Below are 16,661 nucleotides of genomic sequence, written 5' to 3'. Positions count from 1 at the left end.
TGGCTTCTATACCACAATTTTGTGAACCCACCACAGATGCTATCACTCTATTTCAAATGAGCTAGTGGCCAAGAAAAGTTCTCTGCCACTGCTTTATCTTACTGAAAATTAATTGGAAACATGTTGTTAGCTCTCCAAAGCCCACTGTGGAGCAAGTTCTTTGAGAAGCAAAAACTAGCCTCATTTCTGAGGCTTAAGCACTCCCATATTTAGAAAAGTAGCTTGAGTGTCCTGCAGCCAGAACTAGATTGATATCCTGGGCAGTTTGGACTCAGCATGTACTGTACCAACAGGGCAAGAGGTCATTTGAGTCCATAACTCTGAATGATGTAGAAGTTAGCAATTAACTAAAGGAATTTCTGAGAAGGGAGTGGGGGGACTGTGCAATTGATGTAAGAAGCAACACACAACTCTTTAGACTTTGCTCCTGTCTGGTGTATAAAGGACATAGTGTTTCTCCACTTACTTTGTCTGCAAGGGGACTGTGGACCTAGACTGTAAGCTTGAGATGTTTCCCCTGGGTATCTCACCTGCAGCAGGTAAGGGAACACAAAGGAACAAGAGCCTGAAGTAGCACCAACAGACATGGATTGGGCATCTGAACCCAGCCCATTCCAGGGCAGGTTCTTACTTCTTAAGACCTAGCATCGAATCAACCCAGGGTAAAAAAAATACCTGTATCAAGGCAGGCATAGATCCAACCCAGCAAAATTTTCTGACCTTTTGGCTAACATAACACCTGCCTAATCTCTCTTCCAAACAATGAAGAATCTTAGATATGGCCTCAATGGCAATAAAAATATAGGTACCGGTAGAAGCAATAGATATGTATCTATCTGCAATACTAATCCATTACCCTGGATAAATGATTAAGATATATGGCTTCTTGGCTGCTGAACATAGGGGAAGCATCTGGAATTTCCTTGAAACCAAGACGTCAGGACAAGCGTCACATTTATCATTGGCAATGTCTGTTTCAGCTGGCAGGCTATGATGCTACCTTATGGGAGAGAAAATCCAGTGCAATGCTGTCAATCCACAGGAAGAGTCTTGCAGGCACCACCCTTTCCCGTCGGACATAACCTCCAAGGTACTCAACTCGAGAGTCTTGTGCAGCCTCTGAGCACTGTAGCTGAAGTTCTGCCCTTTTTATTCTTTCCTTCACTTCACTTTCTTCATGCTTTTCCGTGTATTCTTGGGCCAGTTGGGTATTAGTCTCTTTTCTGTTCAGTGTAACTCCCATGGGATTTTTTTTTTTTGGTCCTTAAAAAAGTGATCATAGCAGGTGCTTTCTCTATAGATAGAAGATCCTATTTACAGAGTACTGTAGAGGTTCTTGGAGTCTATAGAAGAACTATGGTCGTAGCCCATTTTTGCACATAGCTAAAGAAAGCTACATGCTTCCGAGGTACAGATACTGCAAAAGTTCCAACAAGAGCTGGTACTGGCTCTTCATGGGATGGCACAGTAGGCTTTTCTGCCTCTTATTTTTTGAAGTGTGTCCTAGAAAATCTCACAAGTGATACAGGAAGCAGAAGATCCTATCATTTGTGAGATGCAGTGTCTTTAATAAACATTTCTTTCTCCATAGTTTTACCGATGAACCCAAATCCTAGAGAATATTTCTTCCCCGCTGTCAGTTCTAACCTTGAGCACTTTCCCCCTGGCTCCTCAGGGAGGCTGGCAGAAAGCATGGAGAGCCATGAAATCAACATTCATTTTTCCAAGATGTGGGATCCATACACAAGTTGGGATGAAGCAGAGAAACCAGGTAAGGGAAACGAAGCTAGGGATATAGCTGTGAACAAGCAAGTGTACCAGACCTCTCATTTCTTTGTAACATCATATCACTTTCAAATCAGGTTTGGCTCTGGTGATTTCAAGGACATGTATAGGCAGAACCATTGGCAACAATATAGAGGTGTCTTTTCATTTCTTTCTTCTGGAATTACTTTTTACTTTCCAGTGTCTCTACAGGCTAAGTATTTCCTGGTGATATTAGCTAGGACCAGCCTAGAGGTGGGTTTCAGCAGGTTCTGACCAGTTCTAGAGAACCGGTAGCGGAAATTTTGAGTAGTTTGGAGAACCGGTAGTAAAAATTCTGACTGGCGCCACCCCCATCTATTCTCTGCTTCCCAAGTCCTAGCTGATGGGGAGGAAATGGGGATTTTGCAGTAACCTTCCCCTGGATTGGGTGGGAATGGAGATTTTACAGTATCCTTCCCCTGCCACGCCCACCAAGCCACGCCTGCCAAGCCATGCCATGCCATGCCACACCCACCAAGCCACACCCACAGAACTGGTAGTAAAAAAAATTGAAACTTACCACTGGACCAGCCCTACTTAGGCTTTCAAAATCAGCCAAAATGACCTAGGTCAGGGGTGTCAAATTGGCTTTCAGTGATTCCTCCATAATCACTGAAAATGGGAGTGTGGTGTGTGGTGAAGTGTCAGGTGAAGGTCTAAATTCGGGGTTTTTCCTGAATTTAATATTCTAAGATCGAATTTTTTAAAGTAAAATTTACTTACATTGCACTGTTGTTCATGCATTGGCCTGGATCCCAATTTCTTTCCTTTAAGCTAATATTTTTACAGTTTGAGGAATGTTCTGCTTGCCAGAACTCCAACAGAAATGATTGGGTGCTGGAATCATTGACGTCTAATGGTTGAGAATGTTGTATGCAGTATACTTGCAATTGTTAACATCAAGTGTTCCTGTTAAATACTGGACTATGACATGGTTTGTGGTTAGAAATGGATTTGTCTACCTTATGACATTTTGTTATTTTAAAAAATTCTTCAGAAGCTATGTGGGCCTTTATTGTGCTAGTCTAGGACAAGTGTACATATATAGACAACAAATGTTAACAGGTCCTCTTGAGAGGAAGGAGGGAAGGAAGGAAGGAAGAAAGGAGGGAGGGAGGGAGGGAGGAAGGAAGGAAGGAAGGAAGGAAGGAAGGAAGGAAGGAAGGAAGGAAGGAAGGAAGGATCATTTTTGAAAGAAGACAAAAAATTCACTGACTTTAAGGGAATGAGAAGAAGCTCTTTAAGGAATACACTTGAGTTAATCAGGAAGAAATAAAATAGGATTAACTGGAAATGAGAAATCTTTTTTTTAAAGTTTTTTTTATTGATTTTATAACAACAACACAACACAACAACATAGGACAAACACATAATATGTGTTTCTTTTTACATATCAGTTTCATTCCTCTTACTTTATACTTTATACGTTCCCCCTTTTTCCCATCCTTCATTATCATTATCTTTATCGTCCTTTTATATCTAATTTTTATTCATTTACAATATTTTACACATTTATCACATTCTCCTCTCCATCATTTATTCACATTTACTTTCCCTAATCTCAAACCAATCGTACCACTTATTCCATACTTGATAGATAGGACAAATTAACGAAAGAAATAAAAGAAAAGGAAGATACAGAATACTATCAAGTATGGAAATGAGAAATCTTTAATAAACAGAAATGGAAATCTTGTGCAGAATAGGGTCTATACATACACACACACACTTATTAGGAGGACCACGGCCATGAAAACCATTATTTCTCATTAATAAAGAGAGATTTTATTTGCACGTGGGATACTTCCACCTTAATCCTCTGTCTAGCAAATTGCAGAAAAGCTGATCTCAGCAATGTGAAAGAACTCTAATATGGAATCAATTTTTATGGACAAAGATTCAAACAACAGACAAAAATACCTTTTTAAAAAAAAATCAGATATTGTTTACCAACGTTTCCAAGATAGATTTGTTCCTTGCTATGGTGTATGCTACAATTCAAGCTTTCTATTTGTGGTAGAATTACTTTAGCTATTTTAGTACTGTTGCTTGGTAACAATAAAAAACACGTCAATCAAGTCTTTTTTCCTCCATGAAGCTGCCATTTGACAACTTCCTTCTGCCCCTGTCATTGTGTTTTTAATGATCCACAGTTGCAGCAGAAGAAAATGCTTAGCATTGTGTTCTCCACAGCTTTCCCTACTGATTTCTTTTGTGTCACATCAGCTCTCCCTAAGTTGACACTGTGGTTTTTAACCAACAGCCCTCTGCACCCTCAGCATCATGGCTTTATTTGTCATTTAAAAGCACAAGAACAAGCAGCCAAGGCAAAGACATTTGCAGCCAAGGGCAGAAACCTAGTCTTCCCTTGTATATATTAGAGTCTCTCGGGGTCCAAAGTATGACCATATCAGTTTGTTTCCTCCCCCCCCAAATATGACATTTAAAACATTTTAAATCAGTGCCAAATGGTTAGAAAAGACAGAGCTGTAAAATTTGAGAGGCTGAATGGCTGAGAATCCATCTTCTTTCCTCCATGAGGCTGCCATTTGTCTATGGTTTTTGTGCCGATAAGAGTCTAAACCAAAGTGAAAGTTTAAACAGGGTGGATGGAACAGTGGAAGCAGCCCGATACTATTGGTCCACCAGGCCATTATTGATGGTTTGAGTTCTGAGCAGGAGATTTTTCAGCCCAGCCCTATCTGGAATTGCAGCTGAGATGAACTTCTATATTCAAAGCTTGTGAATTTACCTGAGGGAACATACCTGAGGGAATGTCCCACAGAAGATGCTCAAGACCTGTTATATTTTTCGTTCCATACTATGGCAAATAATGGTTTTAAACAACATAAAAGCAAGATTTTGATGGAAAGTGAGAAAAAAAATTCCTACCAGTAAGAATAGTTTGACAGTGGAGCCAATGGTCCAGTGGGGTGATGGCTTCTCCTTCATTGGATGTCTTCTCTTCTAGCAGAAACTGGACAAGCTGGAATTCTTTCATTTGGATTCTTGCACTAAGTGGCCTTTGGACTCCATGAGCTAAATGGGGCTTTTCAACACTATTATTCATGTACTATTATTCATGTGCTCTATGATTCTATTTGTGCCCCATGGCCCTCATATTGCAAGGGAGTGCAATACGTCTTCCTAACAACAGAAGACACAGATGTCTGAACAGAGGAGGCAAGCAGGAACCTCAAGACTGGGAGATAGAAAAAATGTCATTTGCTGCTTAATAAACAGTAGGAGTTGGACACTATTGTACCCTGAGTTGAGTTCATCACTAGGAGGAGCTTTTTCCCAGCTGTGAAAAAAAAGCCCAATAAACTGTAGGAGACTTCAAGAAGCTAGCCAATGAGGAGATGATCTAACTCTGCAAAATACTTAGGGTCCAAACCAAGTAGCTAAATTGATCCAGGATGCATCTAAGAATCAAACATAGCAATCTGATTCCCTGCAAATAGGTTGGACAGTGATTCCTAGTAATCCTACCTATGTTAAATTTATATTCCTCCCAGAGTGGGTTTGGATTGTGAGATAAGCAACGTATACATTTAATAAATATAAATAAATAAGTAAAATTCTAGACAATATGGAGTGAAAAATGTTAGAAAGAAAGATTATACACACACACACACACACACACAAACACATATAATGCCTAAATGAAGTACTTTTGATGACCATGGATGACCGATTGTCTTCCTCAGAACATATAATAAGTTCAACATACTTCCTCTTGTCATGTCACATAGAAAACCAGCATGAGCAAAAGTGAGGAGACAGGCTTCTTTTCCTTTCTCAAGTATAGGAAAATTGGAATTCTCTAAAAGGGAACAATTAGTTCCCAAACCTAAGGAGATCTTTAATGGAAAGGAAGAGAAAGAGCACACTATGAATCAATCTTAAGCATCAAACTGAACCCCGGAAGCCCACAAACCAAGAATGAAAAATACACTATGTTGCAATGCTCTCTACATGGGGCTCCCCTTGAGGAGAACCCGAAGGCTCCAGCTGGTCCAGAATGCGGCCGCGTGGGTGGTTATGGGAGCGGCGTGGCGCTCCCATGTGACCCCCCTCCTGCGCGAGCTGCACTGGCTCCTGGTGGTCTTCCGGGTGCGCTTCAAGGTTTTGGTTACCACCTTTAGAGCGCTCCATGGCATCGGACCGGGATATTTATGAGACCGCCTTCTGCTACCAATAGCCTCTCACACCGACCAGTACGCTCCCATAGAGAGGGGCTTCTCAGGGTGCCGTCGGCCAAACAGTGTCAACTGGCGACCCCCAGGGGGAGAGCCTTCTCTGTGGGGGCACCTACCATCTGGAACGAGCTCCCCCCGGAGATACGGAGGATCCCGGATCTGCGCACATTTCATCGTGCTCTCAAAACATTTTTATTTCAGCAGGCTGGCCTGGCCTAACTCTCCCTTTTAAATTTTTAAATTGTTTAATCTGTTTTACAAATTGGGTGTTTTAAATTTGTTTTCGGCCAAAATATTTAATAATTTTAATGGATTTTTAATGTTTGTATTATCTGTATTTTATCTTAGCTGTTCACCGCCCTGAGTCCTCCGGGAGTAGGGTGGTATAGAAATTTGATAAATAAATAAATAGCTATTTTTAGCCCACTTCAAGGTTGTTATGTCCTTATAAGGACATCCGCCCGGATTGGCTGCCAGCCATCGGGCGGGAAAGTTTGAATCGCTGTCAGGGGCGGTGCGACTGCCGGAGCGAATATAAGGAGAGCTCCGGCAGCGCACAGCCAGTATTGCTACTGTTTCTTGTTCTCAATAAAGTTACTAATGTAACGAGCTGGTCGCGTCTTCCATTCCTGCGCCGATCTAACACTGGCGACGAAGGACTAGAGGAAAGAGACGAACCTCGTGGCACCAAGCCAACAAGACCAAGACGCCGGGACCTGAAACCACAGTAGGCATTCCCGAAGGCATGGCATCCGCTGAAGTCACTTTGCCAGCCCTTGCTCCATTCCGCCCAGGGAAGGACAAGTGGAAATCCTACGTGGTCAAATTCCGGCAATACCTGAGAGGCAACAACATCAGGGATGCCGATGATGACCGGAAAAAGGGCATCTTCCTGGCCAACTGCGGCTCCGAAGTCCTGGACATGGCAATCGATCTCGTAGCACCACGAGACATCGAAGAAGTGCCATGGACGGACCTGCTGCAGACCCTGGAAGAATACTATGCCCCAACTGGAACACCAGTGGCGAACCGTTTCACCTTCCATCAGAGGGACCAAAAGGAAGGTGAGACCATCAAAGAATTCGTGGCTGCCCTGCGCCAGATCGCAGCCAGCTGCGAGTTCGACCACGTGGACAACGCCATCGCTGACCGTGTGGTTTTCGGCATGAGGGACAGAAGCCTGCAAAAGAAATTCCTGAGCAGGAAGAAACTCGTGCTCAAGGATGTGGTGGAGGAAGCCACCGCATCCGAAATCTCAGAGAAAGCGGCTGCCGCAGTAAGCAGAGCTAAGGGAATCCACAAGATTCGCTCATCACAGCAATCATCAACCGAGGATTCCACAGCTGGATCCGAGTCGGAGGTGGAGTCCACCGTACACAAGGTATCCAGACCCCCAAGGCGGGAAGCCGCCCAACGAAGCTACAAGGGGGAGCGCTGTGCCAGCTGCAGAGGGGACCATGCCAGGGCGACCTGCAAGTGGAGAGATGCGACCTGCCGACGCTGCAACAGAAGGGGTCACATCGCCGAAGCTTGCAGAGCCGAGGAACCAGCCACAGAGCCATCCAGCCACCGTCCCCGCGAGATTCGGAAGGATTACCAGAGATCATCCAAACGGTCCTCTGGCCCATCCAGACGCAGAGACGATGATTTTCCCCGGAGCGGAGCGGTCCACCAGACGACCATCGCACACACGGACTCACACAATGCCACCAAGTTCCACGTGACCATCCACGTGGAGGGAGCACCCTGCGAAATGGAGGTAGACTCGGGCTCGGTCTACTCCATCATAGACTGGCAACAACTGAAGCGCCTGCAACCCAGCATCACCAAACGTGACCTGAAGCCATTACACTCCAAACTCATCGACTTTGGGGGCAACCCCATTGGAGTGTTAGGAAGAGCCATCATCCGAGTCGCCTACAACGAGTTCAAAGGCAAGCTCCCCATCACCGTTGTGAAGGACAGCCGACCGAACCTGCTAGGAGTGGAGTGGTTTAAGCCGCTGGGGCTTTCAATCGAAGGCATCAACCAAATTCGCAGGGACGAACTCGACAACCTCATCGAAGAGTTCAAGGAAGTCTTCGATGGTAAGCTGGGGAAATTTGTGGGGAGGCCAATCTCCTTTAATCTGGACAAGGGAATCACCCCAATTAGGCTGAAGCCCCGCCGGGTTCCATTTGCCCTGCGGCCTAAAGTAGACGAGCAGCTGGATAAGCTGATCGCCCAGGGCATCCTGGAACCGATCGATCATGCTTCATGGGAGACCCCCATTGTGACCCCACTGAAGCATGATGGGTCTGTGCGCATCTGCGCCGACTATCGTTGTACCATCAACAAGGCGTTGGCACAGAGCGCATAACCAGTCCCAGTAGTGCAGCACCTGTTGCATTCCCTGGGAACTGGCACAATTTTTGCTAAACTGGACCTGGCCCAGGCTTACCAGCAACTGCCAGTGGACGAAAAAACGGCGGAGGCCCAAACCATAGTCACACACAGGGGGGCATTCAAATGCAACCGTCTCCAGTTTGGAGTCAGCGCTGCCCCCGGCATCTTCCAATCAATGATGGAACGCCTCCTCCAAGGCGTTCCAGGGGTGGTGCCATACTTTGATGATGTGCTGATCTCCGGAGACTCACAGGCACAACTCCTTGATAGGCTCAGGCTTGTCCTGCAGCGCTTCAAGGCCAAGGGCTTGAGAGTCAGGAGAGATAAGTGCATCCTAGGAGTACAGGAAGTCGAGTTCCTGGGCTATCTCATTGATAGCACTGGCATCCACCCCACCAAATCTAAAGTGAAGGCAATCCATGAAGCTCCGAGCCCCAAAAACAAAACGGAACTTCAGGCATTCCTTGGGTTGCTCAACTTTTATGCAATCTTTCTTAAACAGAAAGCCACAGTTGCTGAGCCACTCCACCGCCTGCTGGGGAAAGCGGCTTCCTGGAAGTGGGGCCAGGAAGAGGAAGCAGCATTCCGAGCCGTGAAAGGACTTTTAACCTCAAAAAGCGTCCTCATCCAGTACAATGAGACGCTCCCCATTAAGCTAACCTGCGATGCGTCGCCCTACGGGGTGGGGGCAGTCCTCAGCCACGAACTGCCCAACGGCTCTGAAGCCCCAATAGCATTTTTCTCAAAAACCATGTCTGGCGCGGAACGCAACTACAGCCAGCTGGACAAAGAAGCCCTGGCCATCGTTGCAGGAGTGAAACGATTCCATGAGTATCTCTACGGGAGGAGTTTCACCATAGTCACCGATCACAAGCCACTCCTGGGGCTCCTCGCAGGCGACCAACCCACACCGACCTTCATGTCCCCGCGGATGACGAGGTGGGCCATCTTCTTAGCCGGCTACTCCTACAGGCTCGTGCACCAGCCAGGCACAGCCATAGGAAACGCCGATGCGCTGAGCAGATGCCCATTGAAGGATCCTGTAGAAGACCCAGCCCCCACGCTCCACCTATTCCACATAGACGACGCCGCCAGCTGTCCAGTCTCGTCTGCAGATGTGGCCGTCCACACCCAGAAGGACCCCACACTCCGCCAAGTGAAATCCTGGATCCTCAGGGGGTGGCCATCGCAACAGACGGAGGAGAAGTTCAGCCCGTTCGCCAGGAAGCAGAAGGAGCTGTCCACCATGAAGGACTGCTTACTATGGGGAGACAGGGTGCTGATCCCAAGCACTCTGCAATGGCGGACACTCGAAACGTTGCATAAAGGGCACCCAGGCATCGTCCGCATGAAGGCCCTGGCACGGAGTTACGTCTGGTGGCCCGCACTGGACAAAGACATTGAAGAATGGGTCTCCAGATGTGACCCGTGCCAGGAAGTTCGCCCAGCGCCGCCACAAGCCGAAACAGCGAAGTGGGAGACCCCCAGCAACCCCTGGTCGAGGATACATATCGACTTCGCGGGCCCGATGCAAGGGCGCCACCTCCTCATCGTGGTAGATGCCTTCTCCAAGTGGCTCGAGGTGGTACCCATGGCATCTACCACAACGGAAGCGACGATCCGGGCCCTGCGCCGCCTTTTCGCCACCCATGGCCTACCGGATGTGCTGGTCTCCGACAACGGCCCCCAACTCACATCCCTGGCCATGGAGGCGTTCCTGGCAGGACTGGGCATCCGCCATGCCCTGTCCGCCCCGTACAGGCCAGCTGGGAACGGACAAGCGGAACGGATGGTGAGGCTCACCAAGGAGGCACTCACCAAGATGGGCACGGGCGACTGGCAGGAAAGAATAGACAACTTCCTCCTCACCCAGCACATCACGCCGCATGCCACCACCCACAAGAGCCCGGCCGAACTGTTGATGGGCAGAAGGTTGAGGTCACCACTGGACCGGCTGCACCCACAATACAGCCCCCACAATACAGCCCAGAAGTGACCGCAACGGCCAGCCGCCCGCTTCGCGCCTTCAGCAAAGGAGATTCGATTTTCGCGCTGAATTTCCACGGCTCTCCTAAGTGGCTGAAGGGGAAGATAGACAGCACAACCGGCCCAAGATCCTACACCGTGGAGCTGGAAGATGGACAGGTCTGTAGACGTCACATCGACCAGCTCCGGAAAAGGTGGGGGGGAGTGCAAGAAAACCAGCCTGACGGGGTAGGCCTACAACACCCCGACGAGGTAGGCCTGCAACACCCCTGCGAGGTAGGCCTGCAACACCCCGGCGAGGAAGGCCTACGACACCCCTGCGAGGTAGGCCTACGACACCCCGACAAGGTAGGCCTACCACACCCCGGCGAGGCAGACCACCACCACCCCGACGAGGCCGGCCAAGGACACTACCAGGCGCTGACACAGCGGCAGTCCGGAGCGGTAGACCGGGGTCAGCCGAATGGAGGGTGGCAACACCAACCCAGCGAGGTGGGCACCCGGCACGACAGGGCGAGAGACTGCCATCACAGCACACGAGTAGACCGGGACCTGCCCAGAGGGGAAACACCACACCCCGCCAGCGAAGGCAACCCACATCAGCCCTGCCAGGGAGACCTCCACTCCAGGCGAGTAGACCGGGGACCATCGGAGATGGGCACACCGCAGCCCATGGGCAAGGGTGGCACACGACTCCCCGGCGAGAGGGATCCCCGTCCAGCACAGAAGACAACCCGGCAACAACAACAACCCAGCCCAGATGACCCCAGCCACCAACCTGCGGTAGACCAGGGTCTAGGGCGAAGGGAAAGCCGACAACAACCCGGCCAGGGAGGCCTGCGCCACCCCGACAGGGGAGACCGCCACCAACCCGCGGAGGTAGCCCCGCAACGACAGCCCGACCAGGGCGACCACTACCGACCTGACGGGGGAGGCCAACACCAGCCCGGCCAAGGAGACCTGCGCCACCCCTGCGAGGTCGGACACCACAACCCGAACCAACACCATCCACAGCTGGCAGACCGGACCCGAGGGCACCGATCCGAACCACCCATCAGGCAACAACGAGCCGAACCGCGACCGAACCGCAGCGCCCGGGAGACTGGGGAAGAGCAAGTGACAGCCGGTGACTTACCAAGACTCAGACGCTCTTCCTGGGTCGGAACCGAGCAGCATCAACGAGGCGAGAGATCCACAGGCCAGGAGGAAGACCACCAGAACCAGCCATCCAAGGCCTGCGGTCCGGCCGGAGGCGCTGAGGGTGACCCCGCACACTCGCCAGCCGAACCGAGCCCGGTTCCGGGGAAGGAACCAGAAGACGGAGGAGCCCCGTCCGTCCAGGGCGGGGACGAGGAAGAAGTGAGACTGCGCAGGTCAACTAGGGCGCTGAGGCGTCCTACGTACCTGCGGGACTACGTGACGTTTATAAATGAACGTTGAAATTTTTTTTGGACTAAGGGGGGAGGAGTGTTATGTCCTTATAAGGACATCCGCCCGGATTGGCTGCCAGCCATCGGGCGGGAAAGTTTGAATCGCTGTCAGGGGCGGTGCGACTGCCGGAGCGAATATAAGGAGAGCTCCGGCAGCGCACAGCCAGTATTGCTACTGTTTCTTGTTCTCAATAAAGTTACTAATGTAACGAGCTGGTCGCGTCTTCCATTCCTGCGCCGATCTAACAAAGGTGCTGACAATTTGCATCCAGTTTATTTGGAGACTGGTCCAGCCTTCTAGATTAGCTTCAGACTCAAAGGCTCTGCTTGGGGTGTTATGGAAACAGCCACACATCCCCTAACTTCAGCTCAAAGGTGCTCCTCTAATCGTCATATAAGATCACATCCTTTCTTCTCATCTTCCATAGCCAAGGCCACCTAATATTGGAGTTTACTGATCTAGTGTGAAGGTGATGGTTTGCATTTTCTTCCAGCACAACCTTCCTATTTGGTGATGATTGGGCTCTACCTAGGATTTGCCTAGTTGCACTGCAGGCTGTGTGTTATGGGTGCTGCAGATAGCCTGGAGTGCCCCACTGAGTGATTAGCCTGTCCATGGCTTTCTACATGGGTCATCACACATAAAAAGAAAGCTTTGACTGACAAACAGATTGCTCAGCAGCAAAAGTACATTTCTAGTACCCCCTACACAGGTCACCTACAATGTCTGATTCATGGATGGCAGAGGGTACCTGGTGAAGCAGGATTTACCAAACAGTTTCATTTGTAGGAAATCCATGGGATGGCCAAGGGTTTCTAGGGAAAGCAGGAGCAGAAAATCCCTACCTACCCAATGAATTAACTCATCTCTTAAAAGTCATACCTCCTCCTGCCCCAACCTGTCTTGGGGAGAACAAATGGTGAATATTTCCCTGCTGAGAATGAATCTGCCAATTAATCTACCTTAATTTACCTAAAGTAAATAGGGCATCACCACTCAACAACCTTATTAATGACTGGGAAAGTTTATGTTGGTTTAATTTGGGCCACTTCATAGACAGAAGGAAAATGTACGTCCTTCTTCTTTCCAATTGATTTTTTTGGATCATTTTCAACATATCACTTTGGGGGAGTTTTACCCCCAAGGACAGCACCCAATCTTTAAAAACAGGAACAAATATAAATATGGACACTCCGTGGATGCAAAACTAATCTCAAATGCTAGCCTGTTTAGGGAAGCTGAGTGAACTTGTACAAGAACAACAATACATCGAAGGCTGACTCTTCCCAATGGCAGATCTGTTCACGCGGAGCTCAGCAAATTAGGTCAGAATCCAAGCTGGGGATTTTTTCCAGCTAACCTGTGTCAGTTGTTTTGTGGCCACTTAAAGATTTGTGGGTTTCTGTTCTGCTCTGCGTACTGAACCCAGTATAAGCAATCGCTCAACACTTGGATAATAACTATTTATTTTACGGCAACCATCTAGATATGCTTTCTTCTGCCAACTGGGCCCTGCAACATGGGATGCAGCTTCAGTAACAGCAACCGCAATGCAGCAAATGTGTCTTTTAGGCTTTTCACCATTGCCATAGACCAGGATGGAGAACTCTTATCTAACAGAGATGTTAATGGATCCCACCTCCCAGCAGTCATGTGGCCAGCAATATGAATTGCTGGAATTCAAATCCTACAACCCTTGAACAGCTAGATATTCTTCCTCTCCTACCCGGAATATTGACCTACCATACATCCTATTACTCACAGACAAACTCAGAATCTGAAATACCACAGCACTGCAAGAGCAATGGTCAGAGTACTTGAGTAATTTTTGTGCAATAAAAAAACCCGTGACTTGGTCATGAATTGGTAATGACTCTGTATGTGTCAGAACTAAATCATTAAGGTTGTATAACCACCATCAACACCACCACAGTATATGCTATATGTTTCCAACTGATAACTCACAGTATACAAGGAGAACAATCTGGCAGGGTCCTTCCACCTTCTTTCAAAAACTGTAGCGTGTGAAATTTGGTCTTCAGTGGCGTCAGTGTTTAGGTTTAGTTCTGTAGCTTCCTTCTCAATCCACTCTTCTGACTGTGGGAGTGCTGTTCCCACTTCAGGCTCCTTCTACGTTGCGAAGCATTTGCCATTTATAGAAAAATGACCGGCACGTTCTTTACCGTTACTAAGCAACTCAAGCAAGAGTTGCAATAGTTGTGTTTGTATAGGGCTTGGAATGCCTGGAGGATGGATGGATGGATGGATACCTCTTTTTCACATTCCCCCTTGCTGACAAAAAGTTTCTTTTTACCCTGAGTGCAAGCAGAGTCAGGGGCCATTTGGAGACTGAAAACAGAATCTCCAAAGCAATTTCATGTTTCTTCTCAGGGTTTGGAATTTGGGGATGTGGAAATCAGGGGCTTTCCAGATTCAACTCTCAGTTGTTGTTGGGTTGTGAGAGATGAACTGTACTTCCTCTGTCTCAGGAGTATAAGTTCCCTAATCTTTTTGTAAATTATTGTATTTAAGATAATCACAGAGTCTTTCCAAGCAATCACACTTCAAAGCACTACAAACAGTGAAAGTAATACAAACTAAACCTGTACACATTAAAACAAAGTTTAAACAATCCACGTTCAGTAAAAAGGTAGTTGGAAGACAGGGCGAGTAAACAAAATCATCCTACATTTTCTCCTGGGAAGGTTGGAAAATGTAACAATTCACCAGCTCTGTAACAGCAAAGGCAATTTGTTCCATATCCTGATCCAAAATTCCCAGGGTCTGATCATTGAAAGGAAAATTTTGAGGCTGGCTTGGTAGCTAATTATCAGCTGCTTTAAAGTCATGGTTGAATGTGTGCATCACAACCAGGTTGCCATATCCTCTACAATTAAGAGAGCACTTGAAGAAATTAAATATGGAGTTAGCAGTGTGTTGATCATGCTGTGACTCAAGGAAGACATTAAGTTTATGTAAATGTAGAGAAACCTATTCTCCTGAAGTTCAGGAATGGATTTGAGATACATGTTCGTTGTCAATTTTTGAAATGTCAGCATGTTCTAAAAACGTGACGGTGGAGCAATATGTTTCTATGTGGCCTAGATTTAATTACAAAATGTAACTGACTTTATACTGATACTACATATGTCTTTTTTCCCCTTAGTTACTTTTTCTTCTTTTAACTTTAGTCTCTGTAATATATGTAGATTTTTTTTCTATTTTTGAGGCACAATCACTGATATATCTTTTTGTTGTTGTTATTTATTAGCTATGATGAAACTTAACTGTAACTGATTTAAAAGGCCATCTGGAGCTCCTACATAAGCTTTCCCAGTGTGCAGCAACTACATGGAAAGTTTAGTGTTGTGGAAAAAATGAAATGGAGCACCAGCAGGATACAGTTGGATAGTCTGTGGGTGATAAAAGTTGAACTGAATCTACTGCATGACTGTATTTAATCTCTGTTCTTCCTTTGCAGCCCTTGGCAAATGTGCAAGAACCAGATCCATCCTTATTTCCTTTCTCAAGGTCCCCTTGATGTTTGCCTTTTTATACCTGTTTGTGTGCTCCCTGGATGTGCTGAGCTCCGCTTTCCAGCTGGCAGGAGGTGAGGTCACCCTGATACTTGCTTGCCTCTCCTCTCCTCCTCTCCAGCCACCCTCCATCCCTTCCTCCTTAACGATCCCTCAGAACGAAAGTGCTACATGTCCTTCTGTGTGGGTTCCACCTCCTGTCTGTCTCTGCTGCTGGCGTGGGTGCTGTTGGAGTTGGGCTCTGAAGAAAGAGGCTAAGGGCAACACTGGGGCATCATTGGACAGCCTTGTCATAGTGGAAGAAATAGGTGGCGTGAGAAACATGGAAGTTAGAAGTGTTGTAAGGAAGTAATCTTGGGTAAAAGAAGATAGACAGGATTTATTTAGGGAATAACAAGGTGATAGGAAAACCTTTGTTATTTAAGTCCATCTACAGTTCAAATCCCATGGACAGCACAAAAGGAAAAAAGATATGACGCCAGAAGATGAGCCCCTCAGGTCGGAAGGTGTCCAATATGCTACTGGGGAAGAGCAGAGGGCTAGTACTAGTAGCGCCAGAAAGAGTGAAGGGACTGGGCCAAAGCCGAAAGGACCCTCAGCTATGGCTGCATCTGGTGGTGAAAGGAAAGTCCGATGCTGTAAAGATCTATTCTCCATAGAAAGCAGTAGGCATGAGGTTAAATGGACTCCATAAGATGGTAGAGGACAGGAAGGCCTGGAGGAACGTTATCCATGGGGTCGTGATGGGTTGGACGCGACTTTTCAACTAACAACAATAATAGTTGTTAGTCGCTCCTTCCGCCGTGGGCTGAAAATGTGGCTATTTCATCTAGCCGCCCTAGACTGATGGGGTTTTTAATAGAATTTAATGGGGTTTTATTGGATTTTTGTCAATTTTATCATGGACTTTGTTTTTAACGGTTTGTTTGTCTTGTTTATTGTTGTGAGCCGCCCTGAGTCCTGTGGAGATAGGGCGGCATATAAATCCAATTAAATAAAAATAAATAAATAAAAAATGGTTCAAAACCTTAGCATACTGCCCTCCATTGTGGAAACAAGGCTGGTCAGTCAGGGAAGTGCTGTTGTTGCACAGGTCTAAGTCAGAAGATGAAGAGAGCTGATCTGAGAGTAGAAGGAACGGTTGAAAGCCCTGGGAGTGTGAGTAGGAAGCATGTTATCATGCAAAATAAGTCTTTTGGACAAGAAAGGAGATCAAGGTGCAGAAGACACCTTGGTTAATTATTTCCCCATCAATGGGGTCAGTATGTTTATTAGGGCAGAAAGCTGGTGTGTGTAAAGTTGAATTTCAATAATT

General features: G+C 47.2%; 1 protein-coding gene across 1 annotated transcript in view; it reads left to right on the top strand.

Annotated features, from left to right (window-relative positions):
• SLC34A1 (solute carrier family 34 member 1) overlaps window positions 1-16,661 on the top strand; it is a 29,723-nt gene that overhangs the window by 1,396 nt on the left and 11,666 nt on the right. The window contains exons 2-4 of the mRNA XM_034441926.3: window positions 981-1,090; window positions 1,592-1,771; window positions 15,292-15,420. Coding sequence (XP_034297817.2) covers window positions 991-1,090; window positions 1,592-1,771; window positions 15,292-15,420 — 409 coding nt within the window. The 5' untranslated portion in view covers window positions 981-990. The remainder of the gene's footprint in view (window positions 1-980; window positions 1,091-1,591; window positions 1,772-15,291; window positions 15,421-16,661) is intronic.

Source organism: Pantherophis guttatus, chromosome 2 (genome assembly GCF_059756535.1).
Source record: "Pantherophis guttatus breed Tessera chromosome 2, ASM5975653v1, whole genome shotgun sequence".
Lineage (NCBI taxonomy): Eukaryota > Metazoa > Chordata > Lepidosauria > Squamata > Colubridae > Pantherophis > Pantherophis guttatus.
The sequence above is the reverse complement of the archived record's forward strand: the minus strand, read 5'-3'. Positions and strand labels throughout refer to the sequence as shown.